Source organism: Arachis ipaensis, chromosome B4 (genome assembly GCF_059453495.1).
Source record: "Arachis ipaensis isolate K30076 ecotype BB chromosome B4, ASM5945349v1, whole genome shotgun sequence".
In the NCBI taxonomy this organism is placed as follows: domain Eukaryota; kingdom Viridiplantae; phylum Streptophyta; class Magnoliopsida; order Fabales; family Fabaceae; genus Arachis; species Arachis ipaensis.
Window position 1 is genome coordinate 113,295,334 of NC_142439.1, and position 26,512 is coordinate 113,321,845.

Genomic DNA, 26,512 nt, shown 5'->3' on the forward strand with positions numbered 1-26,512 from the left:
TTTTGGTAATTTAAAGGCTTGGGAAGCAAGTTTTCAATCATAGCACAAAATCAGGAAGGAAAATGTAACACATGCAACTTGTATGAATAAGTGGGTAAAGAGTTGATAAAAACTACTCAATTGAGTACAAGATAAACCATAAAATAGTGGTTTATCAGGTGGTAGCCGTGAAAGATGGTATTGATGCCATGGTGTTGGGCAGTGACGGATCCAGAAAATTTTATCCGTGGGGGCAAAATATATATAGTATAATAATAATTTATATAATTATACTATAGTATTATAAAATATAATTATTCCTCAAATTATTTAACTAACAAATTAAAATAATAAAATAATAATTTAAATAATAAATAATTTAAAATTCCATTCTTCTGGGTTTCATATTTTGAAAAGATTGAATAATCTTTTCATTGTCAATACAATCAAATGTCTCTCTTTCTATGTATGTCACTAAACAATCATTTAAAAATTCATCTCCCATACGGTTGCGAAGCCGACTCTTTATGATGTTCATAGCAGAAAAGGTTCTTTCAACTGATGCAGTTGCTACAGGCAAAACTAAAGCTAACTTCAAAAGAAGAAACACTAATGGATAAACAATATTTTTTCGAGTCTCAACCAATTTCTGAGAAAGAGCACCAATCCCATTTAAGTTTGAGAATTGATCATCAGAACGCACATCTAGTATGAAGTTCTCAAGTTGACTATCAAGTGCCAAAAGTTGAGTAGAAGAAAATTCTAATGGATAGAATTGAGCTAACTGGATTAACTTCTCCTTATCAAACGCAAGAAATGAGTGTCTTGGATTCAGACAAGCTATACAAAGAAGTAATTCAGTATTCACCTCGGTAAAACGATTGTTGAGTTCTTGAAGTTGTCTATCAACTACTTGATAGAATATCTCAACTTGAAAATGATGCAAATTTGAGATCTTTTGAGCTTTGCGTCTTGATCTTCCTTGTGACACAAATATATCATCCATTTTTGGAATAGTAATATTATATTTTTCACAAAACAATGAGACTTCATCAACTAAAAGAGACCAACCATCATCTCTTATAGTTTGCAACCGTTGCTTAGACACTTTAACCAATGCCATAGCATTTACAATGTCTTGATCATTCCTTTGTAACGCTTGAGATAATTCATTAGTAACTCCCAAGATATTTTTCATCAAGTGCAAGTTGAAAATGAATTCAAAGGATTGAATGACATTCAATAAATGACATGCTTCAGCTCTTTGTTCTGAATTATTTCCATCTTCCTCAACATATTTGTAACACCCTACCATACAGAGTCTTATGCTTAAGTCATAATTCAGAGATGGCAAGGTATTACGACCTCTAAAACAAAAATTTAGTACGTATAGTAGTATGAATAATTGATTATAGCTAGGAGCCTTTGTAGAAAAAGGGGTAAACAAAAACCGTAACTCGAATGCGCAACACTCCGATCGATAACGTAACGAGCAAAGGATAAGCTAACGCAAGATCATATATATAAGGAGTGTCAAAAACGAGAATATCAAGACTCAAAATCCGGCTGTGAAGATAACCGGTCCGAGCATAATAATATATACATATAATAAAATAAGGAAACCCCAAAGGAAACCCAAAGGGACACAAATACATACAACCTATTCTCCAAAATCCCCTCTAGAAGGAGTCATCACAGTTTGTATTATTTAATGGAGATAAAAGTATCTAAACAAGATATATAAACCAAACAGAGTCCCAAGAACAAAGGATCTTCGCTAATCCAGAAGTCTCCAGCATGCCTCAACGAGAAGCCTCGCGTCCTGCATCTGAAAACCACAAAATCCGCATGGATGAGAACCAGAGGTCCCCAGTACGGTAACAGCTTCCACATATATAATACATAATAATAGAGGAAAGCCGAAGGCAATCCTAGAACTTCCTCCAGGTAATATCAAAGCTTATAAACAAGCTAAACCGTAAGTGGCAACTGACTAAAGATCATTCATTCTAACTAATACTTCCCTTTCCAATTCCTTCAGACCTCCCAACCACCAGCAGGAGTATAATATAGCAAACACAGTTATATCAGACAAGAGATTTACAAATAGGAACAGATAAGGCATTTAGGCAATTAGCAAGTAATATGCAGTCAATAGGCAATCTCAAACAATTCATGTAGTATGCTTATGATGCATGCCTGTCCCTAGTGGCTGATGATATCATCTGTCGGTTATAGAGCCAACCCGACAAGTCCTGGTAGCTAACCATTGGACTGTCCCTCTGTCGTGCATCCCCAACTCGAGTTATACTCATCATAAACTTGATCATAATCATGATCCATATCCATCACCCTCACTGGTGAATATTTATCCATCACCATCACTGGTGAATATTTATGGGGGCGAGCTCATCCGGGCCTTTCACAGTGCCCGGCCACATTTACGACATTGGGTTAACAGAGCTTCGAGTCTCAACCTGGAGCACATGGTGGCTAGCCATTGCTACTACCCAGGGAAACCCTCATCTCCAATGGTGGAAGTGCAAACATACACAATTCAATCAACAGCATATATGCATTTATGCTTGGCCATAAACATGGCTCCGCCGTAACACAGCAATAATCTAGCCATCCGGCTCACGGTTAAATCCATAACCAGCCAATTCATTAACAATTATGGCCCTTCGGCCCATGGCATAATAAGCACTTCCACCGCCATTCTCCGCATCTCACATAATCATCTTTGATCCTCAATGATCATTCATTTTTCCCCTTGCTTCACTCGCAAGTTACCACAGTCACTAGCCCTTTTTCTCATGCTAGGCATATCATAATGATTTAAGACATAAGTGGTGAGATCGGAGGCTTAGAAGTATGAAATTTGGCTTTTAAAACTCAAAAATCAACTTTGGGATGAAAACAGGGCCACGCATACGCGCACTCCACGCGCACGCGCGGATGGCCTTATAACTCATCTACGCGCAAGCGTCATACGCGCGAATGCGCGGGTTGAAAATTAGCCAAACAACGCGCACGCGTCAGCCACGCGTACGCGTGGGTACTCTTGTGCCCCAAGCACAAAACTGGCACAACTCTGGCACAACTCTCTGGAAAATGGCTGGGCATTGGGTGCAGCACATTCGGCGTGCCCGCGCACATCACGCGCACGCGTGGATGGCGCTTCCTGGAAGAACGGCGCGTACGCGCCAAGTGCGCCTACGCGCGGGGGATTATTCTGCTAAAAATTTTCTAAGTTAAAAACTGCAGAATTCACAGATTCAACCCCCAATCTTCCGACGGTCATAACTCTCTCATTTTAAATCATTTTTCACTCGTTCTTTAAACGGCATGGACATCCCGGATCCAATTTCATTTCTAAACAGATTTGGCACAAATCAAAGATCCGTAGTCCAAGTTATGTCCCGTCAAAGTATGCCCAAAAACCATGTTTTCATTCAAAACCACAAAGTGCCATTTTCAAAACAAGCCACTTTCAACTCTTTTCAAAATCAATCAAAACATGCCAATTTCAACCCTTCTCTTTGAAATCATTCGAAATGTACCAAAATCAACAACAAGCCATCCTCAACTCACACATTGACATTTTACCAAAATTTCCAAAACTACCTCCAACCATTTTAACACTTCTTAATCAATGGCTAAAGGACAAACACAATCTCATGTCATACATCCTTCTCATCCCAATTTCCAATAATATTAATTTCCAAATCAACCATCATTATACATGATCAACATCATACTCACCATCAACATGGTACCACCCATCAATTCAACCTCAATCACCCATCAAGCATATATCACAACATGCATTTCTCATACATCACACAATTAAGGCATCAATATTCATAATCACATATATGAACACATCATATATCTCAACTATTCAACAACACCAACAATTCAATGCCTATCTTAAGGCCTCTAGCCTAAGTATTTCCTACCACATTACATATTAGATACGGGAAACCGAAACCATACCTTAGCCGATTTCCCAAGCTCAACCGGAGCACTTCCAAACCACTTGTCCTCAAGCTCTCAAGGTCTCAACACCTCCAAGAACAGATTTTGTCACACAAAACCCTCTTCCAAGCTTTCCAAAATCACCAATCAAGCTCCAATATTCACATATACACAACCTAAGCCACAATCATTATACCCATACACAACATCTCAATGCCCAAACCTCATAGAACAACAAATTACACCAGGGTTGAGAATCTTACCACACCCAAGGTCCAAGGAGACAAGATTAACCTTCTCCTTCAAGAGAGTTGGTCCCTATAACATCAAAGAACCCAAAATCTCAACATTTTTGCTCATGAAACTCGAAATCAAGGGCTGGAATTTCGAACAGTAAAACGTGGCTTACCTCAAGATTAATTGTATGGGTTTTGTAGAGCTCTCCGCGGTGAACGCGTGGCCACAAACGGAGCGACAATCGAAGCTCTAGATCAAAAGTTATGGTGGTTTGAAGATCAAGTGAGAGAAAGAACTTGAGAGAGTGTTCTTCCCTCCATAGCCTCCATTTTCAGCGTGTTTAGTGTGTTGTGAGGAGAGAGAGTGCTGAAAACTAGGGTTTTGGTTTAGTTTAGTTGGGCCAAGGGCCCACTTTGGGTCCGGTTGGACCGGTTTGGCCCGTTTGGTCCAATCTTGGTCCGATTTCTATAAAATTGGTACCGAAATTCTCGTCTCAATCTCCTCTATCACATTTAGCCATAAAAATAACATTTTTGGCTTTCTAGAATAAATTCTCATTTATGGGTTAATTAGCCGTTAATTAACTGGGTCTTACATTCTACCCACCTAATTGGGAATTTTGCCCACAAAATTCAAATGCAATTACCTGAGAATAAGTGCGGATAATCCATTCGCATCTCCGACTCAAGTTCCCAAGTGTGTTCCTCAACACCGCCTCGACTCCAAGCCACTTTGACTAATGAAACCTCTTTTCCACGCAGTCGTTTGATACTAGTATCATCAATTCTGACTGGAGCCACTGGAAGCGTCAAATCTTCCCTTAACTGAACCGATTCGGGTTCTAACACATGGCTAGCATCAGGGGTGTACTTCCGAAGCTGCGACACGTGAAACACGTCGTGCAGGTTCGAAAGATGAGGTGGTAGAGCCACGTGATACGCCACCGGCCCAATCCTCTCCAGGATCTGAAATGGACCAATGTATCGAGGATTCAACTTCTTTGCTTTAATCGCTCTACCTATTCCTGTGGTCGGAGTAACCTTAAGGAAAACATGATCTCCTTCCTCAAATTCCAAGGGCTTCCACCTCTGATCAGCGTAACTCTTTTGGCGACTCTGCGCCGTAAGCATCCTATCTCGGATTTTCTTAACTTGTTCAGTAGTCTCAACTATCATTTCCGGCCCCAACAAGCCTTTCTCTCCAGTTTCATACCAACATAGTGGAGATTGACATTTCCTCCCATACAATGCCTCATACGGAGCCATTCCGATGCTCATATGGTAACTATTATTGTATGCAAACTCCACTAACGGCATATACCAATCCCAACTTGCCGGTTGATCCAAAACACAAGCTCTCAACATATCCTCTAGTGTTTGGATCGTCCTCTCAGATTGACCATCTGTTTGAGGATGGTAAGCTGTACTCAAGCTTAATCGGGTTCCAAAAGCTTTCTGAAATGCACCCCAGAATCTCGAAGTGAAACGAGGATCTCTATCAGAGATTATAGTAGCAGGTACACCATGGAGTCTCACAATCTCCTTTATGTATAACCGAGCTAGCTCCTCAAGGGTGTAAGTCATCCGAATGGGCAAAAAGTGAGCTGACTTTGTCAGTCGGTCCACAATCACCTAGATAGCATCAAAACCAGTCCTAGTCCTTGGCAATCCCGACACAAAGTCCATTGCAATACTTTCCCACTTCCATTGCGGAATCTCTAAAGGTTGCAACATCCCGGAAGGTCTTTGATGTTCAATCTTTACCTTTTGACAAGTTAAGCAATTTGAAACATATTCTGCCACATCATTCTTCATACCCGGCCACCAAAACATCGCCTTTAAATCATGGTACATCTTAGTACTTCCCGGGTGAATGGAGAATCCGCTTTTGTGTGCCTCCTTTAAGATATCTTGCCTCAAAGTACCAACATCCGGCACAATGATCCTACCCTTGAATCTCCATAACCCATCTTTTTCTTCCGACACTCTCCACTGTTTTCCTTGCTCGATAGCCGGTAACACCTTCCATAACGCTTCATCATTTTCATGAGCCTTTAGGAGTTCGGACTTAAAGTCACTTGAGATTTCTAATCGGCTCAAACACAAGGTTCCAGATACTTCTCGAGCACCAATTTTTAGACTCTCGAATCCCTTGAGCAACTTCTCCTCTTGAAGCATCATCCAAGACGCATATAACGACTTCCGACTTAACGCATCCGCCACTACATTTGCCTTTCCCGGATGGTAATTCAACTCAAAGTCGTAGTCTTTCAATAATTCCATCCACCTCCTTTGCCTCATATTAAGCTCTTTCTGATCAAAGAGATATTTCAAGCTCTTGTGATCAGAGAAGACTTGGAACTTAACCCCATAGAGATAATGCCTCCACACCTTCAAGGCAAACACAACCACAGCGAGTTCCAAATTGTGCGTAGGGTAACTAACTTCATGAGGTCTTAACTGTCGTGAGGCATACGCCACCACATTATGATGCTGCATCAGCACGCATCCTAGACCCTTTAGTGAGGCATCACAGTACACCTCAAAAGGTTCGTTCGGCTCAGGTAACACTAACACAGGTGCAGTGGTCAACTTTTTCTTCAATACCTGAAAGCTCTCCTTGCACTCAGGAGTCCAAACAAACGGAGTGTCTTTGCGGGTTAACTTTGTCAATGGCAAGGCTAATTGCGAAAAGCCTTTGATGAACCTTCGGTAATAGCCAGCTAAACCCAGAAAACTCCTTATCTCAGTTACTGTGGTTGGTTTCCTCCAATCCATCACAGCTTCTACCTTAGTTGGATCTACGGCTATTCCCTGCTTACTCACCACGTGACCCAAAAACTTTACCTCACTCTTCCAAAACTCACACTTAGACAGTTTCGCATAGAGTTTCTTCTCCTTTAAAATCTGCAACACGGTCCGCAAGTGTTCCGCATGCTCTTCTTCAGTCTTGGAGTAAATCAGTATGTCGTCAATGAAGACAACAACGAATTTATCCAGAAACGGACGGAATACTCTATTCATGTAATCCATAAACACTGCAGGAGCATTCGTCAACCCAAAAGACATCATAGTATACTCGTAATGACCATAACGAGTCCTGAAAGCGGTCTTAGGGATATCCTCACCCCTCACCCTTATTTGGTGATAACCGGATCGCAAATCGATCTTAGAGAAAACCCCAGCTCCTTGTAACTGATCCATGAGATCATCAATCCTTGGCAATGGGTACTTATTCTTTATGGTGACCTTGTTCAGCTGCCTGTAATCCACACAGAGCCGCATACTTCCATCTTTCTTCTTTACCAGTAACACTGGAGAACCCCACGGGGAAACACTTGGTCGGATAAAGTTCTTACCCAACAATTCCTCTAACTGAGACTTTAGCTCGGCCATCTCTAACGGTGACATCCTATAAGGAGCACTTGAGATTGGTCCCGCCCCAGGCACCAACTCAATAGCAAACTCGACCTCTCGGTTAGGTGGAAATTCCTCAATATCATCGGGAAACACTTCCGGAAACTCACACACTACCGGAATCTGATCCAACTTTTGATCATCACCCGAAACACCAGCGGTTAACAACAGGATACCCTGACATTCGATTCCAGAACAGTTCACCATCATCGAATTCAAGTAATAATTATTCACCACGACCGGCCCTTCTGTATCTTCCGGCATAAAGTACACCGACTTTGTAGAACAATCAAGTAGGACATGGTTCTCAGATAACCAGTCCAATCCCAAGATAAGATCAAGACCGATCATCGGTAAGCAGATTAAATTATGGACAAAATCACGCTGCTTGAACCTAAACGAAACTTTCGGGCATCCTAGCGTAGTTACCATGGCCTCATGGGTAGCATTATACACTTTTAAGTCATAACCTAAGGTTACGATCTTCAATCCTAACTCATGGGCTTTCTCAAATGCAATAAATGAATGTGATGCTCCCAAATCAAATAAAGCATTTAAAGTTTGACCAGCCATTTCACAGTTACCTCGAATGAGTGTCTCAGATCCCTCTGCACCCACAGCTGAGGTGGTGAACACCCGACCAGTCTGTTGTGCTTTCCCAGCACCTTGCTTTTGCTTCTCCGGACAACTTGTGGCTTTATGCCCCGCTTTTCCATAATTGTAGCACAAACCCCATCCGGCCTTGCATGGTACTCCCGGATGGTGACTCCCACACCTAGTACAAGCTTGATCATTCTGAGGCTGCTTCCCAAACCTTTTCCCTTGGGAGTAGTTGTTGTTGGGCCTCCTAAAAGAACCTCCCCTCTTGAAAGACGGACCTCTAGGTGCAAAGCTCTTCCCTCGGTTCTGTGGAAATGATCCTTTGTGACTTCCTTTCTCAGCGGCTGCCTTCTTCACACACTCTTCAGCAACCCTACACTTGTTCACTAATTCGGAGAAAGTCCTAATCTCCATTGGCCCCACCGAACCGAAAATATCACTACGGAGTCCTCCTTCGTACTTAACACACTTCCACTCCTCATATTCCACTGGAGTCCCTTGACACATACGAGAGAATCTGAACAGCTCCTCAAACTTGTCAGTATACTCAGATACGGACATAGTACCCTGCTTCAGCTGCAACAATTCAAGCTCCTTGGCCGTCCTAGCAGAAGTCGGAAAGTACTTCTTATAGAACTCCTCTTGGAAGACATCCCAGGTGATATAATCATCACCCTGCTGCAGAAGGCGTCGGATTCCTTGCCACCAATGCAACGCTTCCCCAATGAGCAAATAGGTAGCGAACTCTACACGCTGCCTTTCAGGCACCACCTGCGCTTGCAGTGCTCGTTCCATGGCCTGAAACCATGTATCGGCTTCAGTCGGGCTAGTAGTTCCCTTGAACTTCGGTGGATTAACCTTCAAAAAGTTTGCCAGTGTCATCGGGCCCTGAACTCCACCTCCATCATTACCATGGTTGTTCATCTGTTGGCCAAGAGCCTCAGCAGTGGCTTGCATAGCAGCAGCCATGTTCTCCAACACATTCATAAAGTTCACCGGGTCATTAGGGTTAGTCTCCGGCGCACGAGCATTCGTATGTCCTCTCCCACGGCCTCTACCGCGTCCACGAGGCGCCATCTAGTTCCTATACACACCAAATAATCGATATTAAGTTGATCAGTCTCAATATCGGAAGTTTAGTGCTTCAAAGTCCCAAATGCATGCTCATGAACGTTTATGCCAATTATATCAAGCAGATATACTAACAGCACATAACACACATACAGAGAATGCACAGAAGCGTAGTCAGTCCATTCCTCAGGCTCTACAGGAACGAACTGCTCTGATACCATAATGTAACACCCTACCATACAGAGTCTTATGCTTAAGTCATAATTCAGAGATGACAAGGTATTACGACCTCTAAAACAAAAATTTAGTACGTATAGTAGTATGAATAATTGATTATAGCTAGGAGCCTTTGTAGAAAAAGGGGTAAACAAAAACCGTAACTCGAACGCGCAACACTCCGATCGATAACGTAACGAGCAAAGGATAAGCTAACGCAAGATCATATATATAAGGAGTGTCAAAAACGAGAATATCAAGACTCAAAATCCGGCTGTGAAGATAACCGGTCCGAGCATAATAATATATACATATAATAAAATAAGGAAACCCCAAAGGAAACCCAAAGGGACACAAATACATACAACCTATTCTCCAAAATCCCCTCTAGAAGGAGTCATCACAGTTTGTATTATTTAATGGAGATAAAAGTATCTAAACAAGATATATAAACCAAACAGAGTCCCAAGAACAAAGGATCTTCGCTAATCCAGAAGTCTCCAGCATGCCTCAACGAGAAGCCTCGCGTCCTGCATCTGAAAACCACAAAATCCGCATGGGTGAGAACTAGAGGTCCCCAGTACGGTAACAGCTTCCACATATATAATACATAATAATAGAGGAAAGCCGAAGGCAATCCTAGAACTTCCTCCAGGTAATATCAAAGCTTATAAACAAGCTAAACCGTAAGTGGCAACTGACTAAAGATCCTTCATTCTAACTAATACTTCCCTTTCCAATTCCTTCAGACCTCCCAACCACCAGCAGGAGTATAATATAGCAAACACAGTTATATCAGACAAGAGATTTACAAATAGGAACAGATAAGGCATTTAGGCAATTAGCAAGTAATATGCAGTCAATAGGCAATCTCAAACAATTCATGTAGTATGCTTATGATGCATGCCTGTCCCTAGTGGCTGATGATATCATCTGTCGGTTATAGAGCCAACCCGACAAGTCCTGGTAGCTAACCATTGGACTGTCCCTCTGTCGTGCATCCCCAACTCGAGTTATACTCATCATAAACTTGATCATAATCATGATCCATATCCATCACCCTCACTGGTGAATATTTATCCATCACCATCACTGGTGAATATTTATGGGGGCGAGCTCATCCGGGCCTTTCACAGTGCCCGGCCACACTTACGACATTGGGTTAACAGAGCTTCGAGTCTCAACCTGGAGCACATGGTGGCTAGCCATTGCTACTACCCAGGGAAACCCTCATCTCCAATGGTGGAAGTGCAAACATACACAATTCAATCAACAGCATATATGCATTTATGCTTGGCCATAAACATGGCTCCGCCGTAACACAGCAATAATCTAGCCATCCGGCTCACGGTTAAATCCATAACCAGCCAATTCATTAACAATTATGGCCCTTCGGCCCATGGCATAACAAGCACTTCCACCGCCATTCTCCGCATCTCACATAATCATCTTTGATCCTCAATGATCATTCATTTTTCCCCTTGCTTCACTCGCAAGTTACCACAGTCACTAGCCCTTTTTCTCATGCTAGGCATATCATAATGATTTAAGACATAAGTGGTGAGATCGGAGGCTTAGAAGTATGAAATTTGGCTTTTAAAACTCAAAAATCAACTTTGGGATGAAAACAGGGCCACGCATACGCGCACTCCACGCGCACGCGCGGATGGCCTTATAACTCATCTACGCGCAAGCGTCATACGCGCGAATGCGCGGGTTGAAAATTAGCCAAACAACGCGCACGCGTCAGCCACGCGTACGCGTGGGTACTCTTGTGCCCCAAGCACAAAACTGGCACAACTCTGGCACAACTCTCTGAAAAATGGCTGGGCATTGGGTGCAGCACATTCGGCGTGCCCGCGCACATCACGCGCACGCGTGGATGGCGCTTCCTGGAAGAATGGCGCGTACGCGCCAAGTGCGCCTACGCGCGGGGGATTATTCTGCTAAAAATTTTCTAAGTTAAAAACTGCAGAATTTACAGATTCAACCCCCAATCTTCCGACGGTCATAACTCTCTCATTTTAAATCATTTTTCACCCGTTCTTCAAACGGCATGGACATCCCGGATCCAATTTTATTTCTAAACAGATTTGGCACAAATCAAAGATCCGTAGTCCAAGTTATGTCCCGTCAAAGTATGCCCAAAAACCATGTTTTCATTCAAAACCACAAAGTGCCATTTTCAAAACAAGCCACTTTCAACTCTTTTCAAAATCAATCAAAACATGCCAATTTCAACCCTTCTCTTTGAAATCATTCGAAATGTACCAAAATCAACAACAAGCCATCCTCAACTCACACATTGACATTTTACCAAAATTTCCAAAACTACCTCCAACCATTTTAACACTTCTTAATCAATGGCTAAAGGACAAACACAATCTCATGTCATACATCATTCTCACCCCAATTTCCAATAATATTAATTTCCAAATCAACCATCATTATACATGATCAACATCATACTCACCATCAACATGGTACCACCCATCAATTCAACCTCAATCACCCATCAAGCATATATCACAACATGCATTTCTCATACATCACACAATCAAGGCATCAATATTCATAATCACATATATGAACACATCATATATCTCAACTATTCAACAACACCAACAATTCAATGCCTATCTTAGGGCCTCTAGCCTAAGTATTTCCTACCACATTACATATTAGATACGGAAAACCGAAACCATACCTTAGCCGATTTCCCAAGCTCAACCGGAGCACTTCCAAACCACTTGTCCTCAAGCTCTCAAGGTCTCAACACCTCCAAGAACAGATTTTGTCACACAAAACCCTCTTCCAAGCTTTCCAAAATCACCAATCAAGCTCCAATATTCACATATACACAACCTAAGCCACAATCATCATACCCATACACAACATCTCAATGCCCAAACCTCATAGAACAACAAATTACACTAGGGTTGAGAATCTTACCACACCCAAGGTCCAAGGAGACAAGATTAACCTTCTCCTTCAAGAGAGTTGGGCCCTATAACATCAAAGAACCCAAAATCTCAACATTTTTGCTCATGAAACTCGAAATCAAGGGCTGGAATTTCGAACAGTAAAACGTGGCTTACCTCAAGATTAATTGTATGGGTTTTGTAGAGCTCTCCGCGGTGAACGCGTGGCCACAAACGGAGCGACAATCGGAGCTCTAGATCAAAAGTTATGGTGGTTTGAAGATCAAGTGAGAGAAAGAACTTGAGAGTGTTCTTCCCTCCATAGCCTCCATTTTCAGCGTGTTTAGTGTGTTGTGAGGAGAGAGAGTGCTGAAAACTAGGGTTTTGGTTTAGTTTAGTTGGGCCAAGGGCCCACTTTGGGTCCGGTTGGACCGGTTTGGCCCGTTTGGTCCAATCTTGGTCCGATTTCTATAAAATTGGTACCGAAATTCTCGTCTCAATCTCCTCTATCACATTTAGCCATAAAAATAACATTTTTGGCTTTCTAGAATAAATTTTTATTTATGGGTTAATTAGCCGTTAATTAACTGGGTCTTACAATATTCAAGAACATTGACCACGGAAGGAAACAAAGAAATTAATCTAAGTATAGTTCCATAGTGTGAACCCCATCTAGTATCTCCAGCTCTTTTCAAAGCTATTTCTTGATTCAAACCACGTCCACTAGCAATTTCTCCACTTTGTAATGCTTCAATTGTCTTAGTCATCTGACTATCACGAAGCATATCTCTTCGTTTACATGAAGCTCCAACAACATTGCACAAATTGGTTAACAAATTGAAAAGCAAAGCAATTTCAACTTGTTTTTTTGCAACCGTTACAAGAGCTAACTGAAGTTGGTGAGCAAAGCAATGTACATAGAAAGCATAAGAATTTTCTTTCAATATCAAAGTTTTTAAACCATTAAATTCTCCTTGCATATTACTTGCACCATCATATCCTTGGCCACGTACTCTTGATAAACTTAAATTATATGTTTCTAATAATGACTCCAATGCTAATTTTAGAGATAAAGCATTAGTATTAGAAACATGAACAAGACCAAGAAAATGCTCCCTAACTTGCCCTTCTTTATTCACATACCTTAAACAAACTGACATATGCTCCTTAATAGAAATGTCGCGGGCTTCATCAACCAAAACAGCAAACAATTCATCCCCAAGATCATTAACAATAACTTTTGTCGTTTCACTTGCAGCAGCTCTTACAATATCTTTTTGAATTGAGGGAGCTCTTAGTTTAAGATTCCCACGAGCATTTTTGAAAGCACTCCCAATCTCTTCATTATGTTGCGCAAGAAAGTTTAGAAGTTCCAAAAAATTTCCTTGATTAACAGAATCATCTGTCTCATCATTACCACGAAAAGCCAATCCTTGTCGCAAAAGAAATCTAATACAATCAATTGTGGCTGTCAAATGAATTTGATAATTCTTTTTAGCTTGCTCAGATTGTTTTTCAATAGCAACACTAATGTGTTGTTTTGGTTTCATAAGTGCTTCACATTTTCTCCAAGCTTGATTATGAGCACTATCATGAATCCCAACATGAGTTTGTAATCTCTCCCTTTTTTTCCAATTTGAAAAGCCATTGGTTACAAAAGCATCGCCACCTTCAGTCTCAGGTTTCATAAGATAACAACAAAGACAAAAAACAGCATCTTTTGATATACTATACTCTAACCAATTTCCATAATCATCAAACCAATTAGGATTAAATCTTCGAAAAGAAGAACCACAAGCAGTTTGCGGAAAATCATGATTCCTTGGTTGACAAGGACCTTTTTGCAAATATGCACATCTAACTTTGTCTCTGTCATTCGGATGATAACTTGAAATCTTTGGTCGTTGTCCTGGATCTGCTATGAGACTCTCTACTTCGAATTCTAAAAATCTCCTCTTGTTAGAAGAAGTCGATGAATTGTTTTGGGATCCAATCTCCAATGATAAAGTTCTTTTGAAATATTTCTCCATTACTAATAGAATAAAATTATAAACCTAAATTAATTCACAATTCTATACAAATTGAGAAGTTCAGTATAAAATTATAAATATATTGAGAGTTTATACTGATAATATATTCTTACATGATGAATTGCTTAATTTATTCATATAAAAGATAATATATTCATATAAAATATACATTAAAATAAGAATATAAGACTATATAGCTTTAATTTATTAGAAACATTTGAAGCTAGCCCTTTTCCTCAGCATATTATAAATACATCATCAATTCATCATAATTGAATACCACAAAAGTACAATGAAGAAAGATATTCAAATGGGATATTACATATAACACAAGTTAAAGGAAATTAAAACGCAAGTCCATAATTTGCATTAATTATCCTAATAGAGATTTGAAAGTACAAATTCTGGTTTCTTTGCCAGTAGGCAGTAGCCAATTGTAGATGGCTGAGCTTTGATGTATAGAGTTCATGCTTTGGAAGCTAGGAATGAATGATCAGAAAGTACTTTAAAGTGCTTGCTATAGAAACTGAAAGCTATGTACTGTAAGCTTCTAAATCATTATCCCTTCTAAGATTTATATCATAATCCCCTGATTCCCATCTCATTCTTATTCATATCATAGGTCCCTAGATCTGTGTTTCTTTATTTTCGAAATAATTCTTCTACTATAGAAAAATGTCAAGCCAATTACATCATAACACAATTACATCAGAACAATTCTTCCATCAGAACACAATTACATCATAACTCCATTAAAATTCCATCAGAACACAATTGTTAATTAACAAAATAACCAACAATTATATTAGAACTCTATCAGTCTATCAGAACACAATTACATGATTTACATCAGAATAAATTCAATCACATCAAAACAAATTAATCAACTATATCAAATTGAATGAATTAATGAACTATATCAAATTAATGAACTATATCAACTTAATAACAATGCAGCAAATAAGAATAAAAACTGAATGAAGCAGGGTACCCAACGGCAGAACTAGCGGCACCCAGGACCCAGGCACCCAGCGACAGAACCAGCGGCAGAACCAGCGGCATAGCGGCACCTAGCGGCAGAACCAGCGACACCCCGCACACCCTGAACTGCTGAAGACAGAACCAGATCTACACGCCGAAGAAACGGGAAGATAGAACCAAACGAGGATTTAAGGCTTGCAGCTGTGAAGACCGAGGAAGAAGAAGAAGAAGAAGAAGAAGAAGAAGAAGACCTCACCATACACCAGACGCTGAAGGAACGCAGCGCCAGAACCAGACGCGGGCACGCTGCGATGCAACGAGAAACCGACGGAGCCGACGCGGGAGAAAGACTGAACAGAGTGGGCGAGTGGCGGTAGACGACACGACAGTAACTGAGGGCTGGAGTCTGGAAGCGGTCAAGCGGAGGTTGGAGGCTGGAGCAGAAGAACAAAATTGAAAAAGGGAAGGAGAAGGGTTAGCTGATTAGGGATTAGGAGGGTGGGCAGTGGGGTCAAAATAAATTTAATAGTGGGGGCAAATTAGACAATTCACTAAGAACTATTAATTAATTTTTCCAAATTCACTGGGGGCAGTTGCCCCCACTGAGTGCTGAGTAAATCTGTCCCTGGTGTTGGGTGTTTGTTCGAAAATGATGTCGTGCTAGTGGCAGCAACAGTGACAGCAAAAAGGTAAGGATGAGACTGAAAATGGAGGAGTGGCAGTGAGAATAATTTTATTTTAACAAATTTAATAATTTTATTTTTTGTTGTGTCATCCAAAATGGCCACATCACACAATAACATGTCACTGCCCTCCACCATCGCCGAAAAAATTATTCAAGCGACGGAAGATTAGAAATGACAACGGAATTTTATATTAATTTGTACAAATGACTCATTAAAAAATTGGAGTGTACACCTGTCTACCTATAAAAATTCTTGTGTACTTTTGTTTATTTTTCCTTCTTTTAAAATTTTTTGACCTAACTACTATTTGTTTAATCAATTTGGGTTGGTCTAATGATTAGCTTATTAGTCCGTTTAAAAAAAATGTTAAAAGTCCAAATTTTATTTTGTGCATGCAGCAACTTATTAGCCAACAACAAATTTTAAATGAAACTCAAATTCATAACGGAATAGTCTTTGACCTGCCAGATTAGATCAACAAAAAAAATATTGTTTGTTTTACAAAATACATTATATGTCAACTATCTAATGCAATTCACTTGTAACTATTTCAAAAGCAAAATTCAGTTTGATTCCCTAATAAATAAAAAAAGTGAATAATTTTAAACTACGAGATATAAATAATTAATTTTTTTAAATTAGTGGGAAAAAAAATCGAAAACTGATATGCTAAATACGTATAGGAAAAGATTGGAAACTAATTTTTTTTTCAACTAACTATTTGTTCAACGTTTTTGTTTTCTTTTAAATTTTTTTCCCTCTTCTTTCTTTCTATTTAATTTTTGATAAGTTATTCTTTGTTGAGTATTGTTGGTTAAAAAGTTAATTTTCTAACAAAATTAATTTCTCTATGTCTATGCTTGAAAAATATAATAAGATAAGAAAAAATTATTTTTTAAAGAGAATTGAGTTGAATTTAATTTTTAATTTTTACCATAATTTTCATTTTTGGAATGAACTTATTTAACATGGAATAGATTTGAACTAAGTTTTTATTTTGATAATTTTAACCTTATTACTTATATTATTCTTTTAACTTTTTTTTCTTTTTCAACACTAACAAAAAAATGGAAAGTGATGCTATTGTGAAAAAAATGTATTCAAAATTTTCTTATTCAAAACAGTAAAAGTGAGTACAATATATATACACTTGTGTGAAATAAACAATTCATCAAATCTTTTAAAAAGTCTATAAAATTCCTAATAGCTAACAAAATTGTGATGACTCACTATTTGAGAATAATGTATATAAACATGTCAGAGAAAGAAAAAAGAGGGAAAGAAAAAACTGATTATGTTTCTTGGGCTTGATATTGGGCATGTGAAGATGATTGATTCAATATCCCCCGCAAGCCGGAGGATGGTATATGCTAACAATCCCCAACTTGAAAAGATTGGCATGAAATGATTCAGTAGGTAAAGGTTTGGTGAATATGTCCGCCAACTGTTGAGAAGAAGAAACAGGAAGTAACTTCACACCCGCTTGAACTTTCTGTCAAACAAGATGACAATTGACCTCAAGATATTTGTTCCTCTCATGAAACACCGAGTTGGCAGCAATATGTAAAGCACTTGGGTTATAACAAAATAGGACAAGGGGTCGGTCACAAGAAATTTGAAGAAACTAGAGTAGATTCAGTATCCGTAACACTTCACAAGTTGTATTGGATAAAGCATGATACTTAGCCTCGGTTGAAGAGTGAGCAACTGTTTTTTGTTTCTTAGTCTTCCAAGACACTAAAAATTCCCTAAGAAAAAGCAAAACAATTAGAATGGCAGGTATGAAGGCATCCGACCCAATTAGAATCACTGAAGCCACATATATAAAGAGTAGAGTAACAAGAAAAAACAGATCTCTGTCCAGACTACTCTTGAAAAGGAGAAGCCTTGAACTGATCAAAGAACCCGCATTGCAGTTTTGTAGTGAACTTGAGAAGGAGAAGCCTTGAACTGATTGAGTTGCTGAGTTGCATATATCATGTCAGGCCGAGTAGTGGTCAAGTAAACCAAGCGGCCAACAAAACAGCGGTAAATAGAAGGACATGAGAGAAGAGAGCTATCGTCTTGGAAAAGTTTAACAATACTATTCATAGGTACAAAAATAGGTTTAGCACTAAGCAAACTAGAATCATTCAACAAATCAAGGCAGTATTTATGTTGGGATAAAGAGATACCCTTGGAGGAATGAACAACCTTAATGCCTAAAAAATATTTTAATGTACTAAGATCTTTAATCTTAAAGTTGCAGTCTAAAATCCATTCAATAGAAGTTTCAACAACATAATTCTTAGTAATCACTATTCCATCAACATATACTAATAAAATGCAAATTTCATTGCCCAGTAACTAAACAAAAAGACTATAATCAAAAGTAGTTTGCTGATAACCATAGAAAAAGAGAAGAGAGAAAAGCTTGTCATACCAGATTCTACTAGACTGTCTCAACCCATAGAGAGATTTAAGAAGCTTGCAATACTGATTTGGATGGGTTGAATTGGTACCGAGAGGAAGAGTCATATAGACAGTTTCTGTCAAGTCTCAGTGCAGAAAAGCGTTATTGAGATACAGCTGCTGAATTGACCATCTCTTCATTGATTCTAAGGCCAAAACAATGCGGATAGTTGTTGGCTTTACTACCAGAGAAAAAGTTTCTAGGAAATCTACCCCTTCATTTTGTGTGAAACCTTTCGCTACAAGCTGGGTCTTATAGCGTTAAGAAGAACCATCCGGTTGGCATTTAAATTTGTAAACCCAATGGCATCCAATAGGTCGGACTTTTGGAGGACAATCCACTAGTTCTCAGGTCCTGTTTAGCTTCAAGGCAGCAAGTTTCTCATTCATGACAGACTGCCAATGAATAACCTTAATAGCTTCCTGGAAAGTTCTTGGCTCACATTCAGAATACAAAGATGAGATAAATCTATTGTGAGAAGTAGAGAGAAAAGTAAGAGAAAAAACAGAAAAGAGGGGATACCTAGTTCTTGAGGAAGCAAGAGTTTGAGAAGCAAGATATGAATTGCATATGAAATAAAAAAGGTAAGGGGGTGATCGTGGTTGGCATTGGCTCCGGCGAGGTGCAAGGTCAGTAGCTGGCAAAGAGGGAATTTGGGTAAACGAGAATGTGTGATCATGAACAAAAGGGGAAGGAGAATCACTCGGAAATGAAGGAGGGATAGGGGATTGCGGTTGTAGAGGTTGGGTGAGAAATGAGGGCATCCGTGGAAGATGATGAAGGTGATTGCTGATTTATTGGGTGATCATATGATAGTGTTTGTGAGTGTTGAATGGGTAATGAATCATGAGTGATTGTTTGAGGTCCAATAGGAAAGGAGGTAGTGTTTGATAGGTGAGGAGTGTTAGGGCTTGGGCTTGCTAAAAAAGGAGAAGGAAAAGAAAAGTCAAGGCTATGAAAGTGAAAATGATTGGTCCCAGGGTGATTTTTGGACAAAGAAAAAATGAGTTCATGGAAAATAACATTTCTGGACACTATGATTTTCTTTTGATACAAAAGATAGACAATATATCCTTTAAAAGTATTTTAATAACCAATGAATACAGCCTTTTGCGTTCTGGGATCAAATTTAGAATGTTAATTATGAAGAGTGGAAATAAAACATAAGCAACCAAAAACCTTTAAATCCTCAAAATTAGGTAGTTTATGAAATAAAATTTCAAAAGGGATTTTAAATTTGAGAATGGAAGATGGAACTCTATTAATTAAATAAACAACATAAAAAATGGCATTACACCAAAAAGTAATTGGTAAATTTGATTGAATCATAAGAGCACGGGCAATATTTAAAATATGTTAATGTTTTCATTCAACTTTTTTGTTTTATTTGGGAGTTTTAACATAACTACGTTGATGAACTATGTAAATTCCGGATAATTAATAATTAACCAATAAATTAATTATTATTTAATAAAATTAGAAAATTAAATTTTATAGTTTAATGAAGTAGAAATAATTAAAATATGAATTTTGACACCAATTTTAAAAATTTTGGCCCAAAAACGGACTAACAGACCGAACTGGTTGGACTGAGCCCAAACTAGGCACAAGGCCTAACCTATAAAACCACTAAACGAGCCTTCTTCATTTTCATTACTGCAAATATGTTGAAGAAGAGAGAGATTAACGTGAAAACCTAACCCTAACGTCTCCAAAAATTCAATCGTCTATAACTTTCAATCCGAAACTCTAATTGACGAGCTGTCAGTAGTCACGTGTTTGTCTCAGAATTCTCTTCAATTCTATCCGAACAAAGTGGTAAGAAATTTTCATTTCTTGTCCACTTCTTTCTCTCCTCAATTTTGTGGGTTTTGAGTTTCGATATTGAGGAATTGAATGGTTTTGATGGTTTAGTGAACTCTAGCACAGATAATCACTGGGTTTTGTCCAATTGATCCGTGGGTAAGGTAAGAAACTGTTGAATTCTTGTGAATCATTGAATTAGTGAATCCTATGATGATTATAGTGATATTGTGTGAATTAGATTGTGTTCTTATTGATTTGGAGTTCAATTGGGTAGCTTGAAACGAAATCCAGGTGATTGAGCTTGAGGAATTGACGTTTGGAATCTTGGAGCTTGTGAAAGGAGAGGTTTTTGAGGTGTTTTGAGTTTAGGGAAAATCGGCCAAGGTATGATTTTAGTTTCTCATAGTTAATGTTTAATGTCACATGAAAACTTAGGTTAGAAGACCTTAAGATAGGAATGAACTGAATGAAATTATTGATGGATCGTGTATAAGGTATATGATGTGTATATAAAGGGTGAATGAATTTGTATGTGTTGGATTATAACTTTGATGAGTATAAAATAATTATGATTGTTGATGTGTTGAGAATTGATGGTGAGTTTGTGAAATTTAATTGAATGAATTGGTTGAGAAATTTGTGATTCGATTTTGTAACCGGTTTGTTATTGGAGTTGGTTAGTTTTGGAAAAATATTTAATATTAAACTGGTTTGATTTTGAAATAATTTGATACTAGAAATAATTTGAAAGAAATAAAAGGTGTTCGGTTTGGTGGTTGAGACCCTTGAAGGATGGTAGAAGTTTGAGTTTTAGAGGAAGTGCTGCCAAAAATTCTGTAAAAATTAAAGATTTGATTGTGAAGTGTTATTTTAAAAGAGAAAAGAGATCATTATGTGGTTTGTATATTTGAGATTTAATGAGATATGAATTGATGAATGATGATAATATTGAAAATGAATGAATATGATAAATGAGGCATGATTGAGGATGATTGATGATGAGTATGCCTATGTTTTCTCTCTGGTTGATGGTTGTAAGGGTGACAAGGCACATATCCCCTCTAATGGTATGACAGGGTATATATCCCCTCTAATGGTGACAGGACACAGGACACTCTCCCTCTAATGGTCAGCCGATGTACTGAGATATTTGTGCACAACAGAAAGACAATGTCCGGGTTAGCTACCGGACATGTCAGGTTGGCTGTATAATCGACAAATGAGCTTATTAGCCATAGCACAGATATGCATTATATGCATTTGTATGAATTGTTTATGTATGTATTTGTTTTGGCTTGCCTAAATGTTTTTCCGTGGCTAACTGCTATCTGATTTACTTGCTATAATTGCATCCTATCTGTGTTTTCTTGTTTGATTTGTATGTGTATGCTTCTGAGAGACCCTCTCTTGGCGGAGGAGTAAATGAGGGTTGTTCTACCGGTGATTCGGAGGTTTGGAGTTGACAGAAGGTGCAGAGTTAGAATAGGACTAGGATCCTTTTATTAGATTACCAATATTATTGGTTTAGAATAAATTTTAAGATTAATCTGAGTATCAAAGTTTTAGGAATGCCTCTGGCTTTTTCGGGACTTTTTATATTAACTATGCGAGCACCTTTACCATGCTGAGAATCTCTGGTTCTCATTTCATGCGTATTTTTGTTGTTTTTCTGATGCAGGTTGAGAGATACCTCGTTGAGCGTCTGGAGACCCCCTTTACAAGCGAAGAACTATCTTTTGGGTTGTTATATTTTGTTTTAGGTTATGTATATATGTATATAGAATCTCCGCATGTATATTTTGTATTTTGTCCCTCTTAGAGGTTGACTTGGAGAAACAGGTGTTTATTCTGTAGTTTGAGTTATGTTTTGGGTTGTATATATATATATGTGTGTGTGTGTGTGTGTGTGTGTGTGTAATTACATACTCTGCCCGGCTTTACCTTCGCAGGTCAAGTCTGGAGCTTGATATCTGTGTTTTGGAACTCTGATATGTATATTATGCTTTTAGCCTTCTTTTGATCTTACCTATCCATTTTACGATTATCCTTGCGAGTGTGACGCGATTTTTTATTTTCGCTTTTGCTTAACTTCTTCTTCAAGGCTCCCAGTTACAAAGTTCTTTCAACTATATTTATATACATCTTTTCTTTTAGAGGTCGTAATACCTCGCCACCTTTATTTTTGACTTAAGCGTAAGGCTCTGTGTGGTAGGGTGTTACAAACTATGCCTTCGGATGAATAAAAATTAGGCAAAAAAAAATTCATGTCCATTGTGAAAACGAATAATTTTAACCATTGAATTAAATTGAGTTTTTACTAATGCAACAAAATTTTTAATATATTGTGATACTTCAGCTTTTGTTTTTAGTAAAATAACCCAAGTAAAGCGGCTAAAATCATCCACAATAGTTAAAAAAATATTTATGATTATGAACATAATTTTGAGAGAATGGACCCAAATATCTAAATGCAATAAATCAAAAATAGCATTTGTTTTATTAACACTGATGGAAAAAGGACATTTTCTTTGCTTAGAAAAATGGCAAACATCACAAGGCTCATCATGGTGTAAGAAAATAAAGAAAAAATGTCTATATAAAATATTAAAGCGTGTTCCAGAAATATGTCCTAGATGAAAATGCCATAAATTGAATAGAGTAACAATACCTGTATTAGTAGAATTAATAGAGTGTGAAGGAGGGTAATTAGTGTTGAGGGTAGTGTATGTGAGAATTGAAAAAAAATGAAAAATATAAGAGAATTGGAAAAAAAATGAGTTGATAAGGAACATAGAAGTAATTTGTGAAACAGAAATTAAATTAAAATGCAATTGTGGCAAATAAAGAACATTAAAAAGTATTAAGGAATCTGAAAATTTAAGGACACCAACATATGAAGCAATAACTTGGGACCCATTTGGCTGTTCACAATTATAGGCTTAATTAGAGTAGGACAAAAAATTGGACAGATTTAAAGTGATATGATCAGTAGCACCTGAATCTATTACCCAAGCACCAGAAAAATTTAATTTTGAAAAAGAATTATTTAAAATAGAAGAAGAAGAACACAGATAATGGGCACCTAAATTTGGGCTAGGGAGAAGCCCAATTTGAGAAGAAGAGAGACTTGTTTCATCTTTGTTTGCTGAATTGTGAGCCTCCACTTTTCTTAAAAATGCCATTAGGGTATTATGTTGAGCCAAAGTCCAGGAACTTTTCCTGATGGAGAGTCCTTAGCACCTCTTTCTCACTAAACCAGGGTGCTTAAGGAAGGAGAAGGTGTGGTGGCGGCAATATTGGTAAAGGCGACATGGCGATCAGGGAGGCGTGGCCTGTAACACCCTCACTATCAGAATGTCACGCTTCTGGCTACGCCACTCTGATAGCAAGAAGTATTACGACACTACATATACTTAATAATAAAATAGAAGCCTTTGACTCGAAACCGTATCGCTGTTTTCTTTGAAAAACTGGAAAAAGACTTTATCTTGCAAACTAACAAACATATACATATATACAACACTCCTTACATAAGTACCTTGTGAATTTATTATACATACAAAACATATAATCCCTATCCCTCTTACAAGATACAATATTGACGGCGAGGGAAAAGTAAATAATAATTAAACATCAACATTGAATAAGCTAAACGTAATAAAACTCTTTGTAAGCTTCTTCATCCGTCTCCTGAAAAGATAAAGCTGTAGGGGGTGAGAATCTAACCACATGGTGTCACCACAGAATTTATAAAATTGTCAAAAGAAGATATTTAATAAGAAAATTGTTTTCAAGCTTAGTGATTATCGTTACCTTATGAATCTAAAAATTCAAAATCTTTTTAAAAGAAACCAGTTAACTATGCAAATCCAAAACCTTTCATTTTGTATAAGAAAAATATTAAAAGTTCCCTAGATTGTATAAATAACCAACCTGTTCCAAGCATAGGTTCATTAAGTCTATGCTGAACCGGCTTGATTTTTCATACTTAACTAAACCTCAATTAGGAACCAATCACGGCCTCATGCCCATTCACGCAATCAATCAGCACTTATCATCAATTCAGTACCAAAGCTCTATCTAAAAAGTATCACACCAGAGTAAACACAGGCAATACAGACAAGGAAAACACAAGCATAGATAGCAGTTACAACAAGTAGCTCAGATAGCAGTTATTAACAGTTAAACAATAGGCAAACCAAAAGAAATTCAAACTCAAACAAAGCATGCAAATGCATATGATGTGTAACACCCTGACTATCAAAGCTCACGCTTCCGGCTGCACAACTCTGATAGCTCGGACATTACGACGACTCTTATACTATTTAATACTAAAATATGAGCCTGTTTAAAACTTTAAATCGCAATACCGCTCCCAAAATACTTTCGTTCGACAACGCACATCCATAGATATCATACAACTTACAAAAACTCATAAAGAGTACATACATATATATGTATATATATATATATATATATATATATATATATATATATATATATATATATATATAATATTACAAGCATTATCCAAAACAATTACTAATCCCTCTAACAGAATATATCAAGATAATGGCGAGGGTTCAATAAACCATAACTAAAACAAGACAAAGCATCTCAACAACAACAAAATAAACTCTTCGTGACTTTTGCGCCCATATCCTGAAAGGGGAAAAATGTAGGGGGGTGAGAACATCATCCTCGAAAGGGTTCTCAGTAGAGGGTTTTTGGAAATTACTGTAATAGGATACGTGAAGATAAACCGTATTAGTGATTAATAACCGTCTTATGCCTCCTTTTTAAAAACAACGGTTTACAATAAAAGTAAAGTCGGAAATCTTTTCTGAAAGAGGAACCGTTCAATTCTCAAAAACTCAAAAGCCTTTCAAAACGGTTTATCTATGCTCAAACAAAATAGCCTTTCATATTTTATTCCAAACCAGAAATACAAAACCGAAATCAACCATCGGTTCATCTCATTCCAACCACGGCCCTAGGCCCAAATAATCCAACCATCAACCAATCACCAAAGTCCAACAGAGTCCCAGTAGCAAACACAAATAGGAAGATGCAAGCACAAACAAACAGTTATTGCAAGTAGAACAATTAGCAATTAATCACATAGGCAAACCAAGTATAATATGCACACCCAAGCAATGTCACATAGATGCATATGATGCATGCCTGTCCCTAGTGGCTGATGATATCATCTGTCGGTTATAAAGCCAACCCGACAAGTCCTGGTAGCTAACCATTGGACTGTTTCTCTATCGCGCATCCCAAACTTGAGTTATACTCATCATAAACTTGATCATAATCATGATCCATATCCATCACCCTCACTGGTGAATATTTACGGGGGTGAGCTCATCCGGGGCTTTCACAATGCCCGGCCACACTTATGACATAGGGTCAAAAGAGCTTCGAGTCTCAACTTGGAGCACGTGGTGGCTAGCCACTGCTTCCTCCCAGGGAAACCCTCATCTCCGATAGTGGAAGTGCAAACATTCACAATTATCAATATCTCAGCATATATGCATTTATTCTCAGCCATGGATCAACATCCATCTCAGCCATCCGGCTCACGGTTCAATCCAGAACCAGCCAATATTGATAATCACACACAGCCATTCCGGCTCACGGTTCAATCCAGAACCAGCCAATATTCATAATCATACATAGCCATTCCGGCCCATAATAAAAACAGCACTTCCACCATTCAAAATCATCAAATTCATAAAACCGGCATTTAAGCCATAAATCACTTTTCTCAAGTCATTTCACTTTGAAATCAAATTTCAACTCTTTTCAGCCTTGGCTTTAAAGATCTCATTTCTCAAATCATCTCAGGCTCATAAGCCACTTTTACTCAAGGTAAATTCCCCTTTTAAAAACAATGCCACTCTCGGCACCCTCTTTCCAAAACTTCCATAACCATGGCAAGTTAAAAATCTCCTTGAGATATTCAAAATCACCCATCCAACAATGGGATTTTATAACAAAAGTTTCTCGGCTGAGTCCCAAGTCTTTAGGGGAGAATAACATAACTCATTTCGCCAAATTCATTTAAAATCATTAAAACATTGGCTTTCCGATTTGAGTAAGAAAATAGGATCTAAGCCAAACCGAGTCATGT

The 26,512-nt window shown here is 38.3% G+C and overlaps 1 protein-coding gene across 1 annotated transcript; it reads right to left on the bottom strand.

The window, feature by feature from the left end:
• Nucleotides 1-358: 358 nt before the first annotated feature.
• On the bottom strand, nt 359-14,451 carry LOC107636770 (uncharacterized). The gene is made up of 3 exons (XM_088484791.1): nt 13,020-14,451; nt 11,144-11,148; nt 359-1,267 (listed from the first exon to the last, which is right to left on the bottom strand). The coding sequence occupies exons 1-3, from the start codon at nt 14,449-14,451 to the stop codon at nt 359-361; spliced, it is 2,346 nt and encodes a 781-aa protein (XP_088340917.1).
• Between the last annotated feature and the right edge of the window lie 12,061 nt (nt 14,452-26,512).

Bases quoted from the DNA above. Each gene is read 5' to 3' on its own strand.
- LOC107636770 (XM_088484791.1), bottom strand. From the start codon at position 14,451: ATGGAGAAATATTTCAAAAGAACTTTATCATTGGAGATTGGATCCCAA.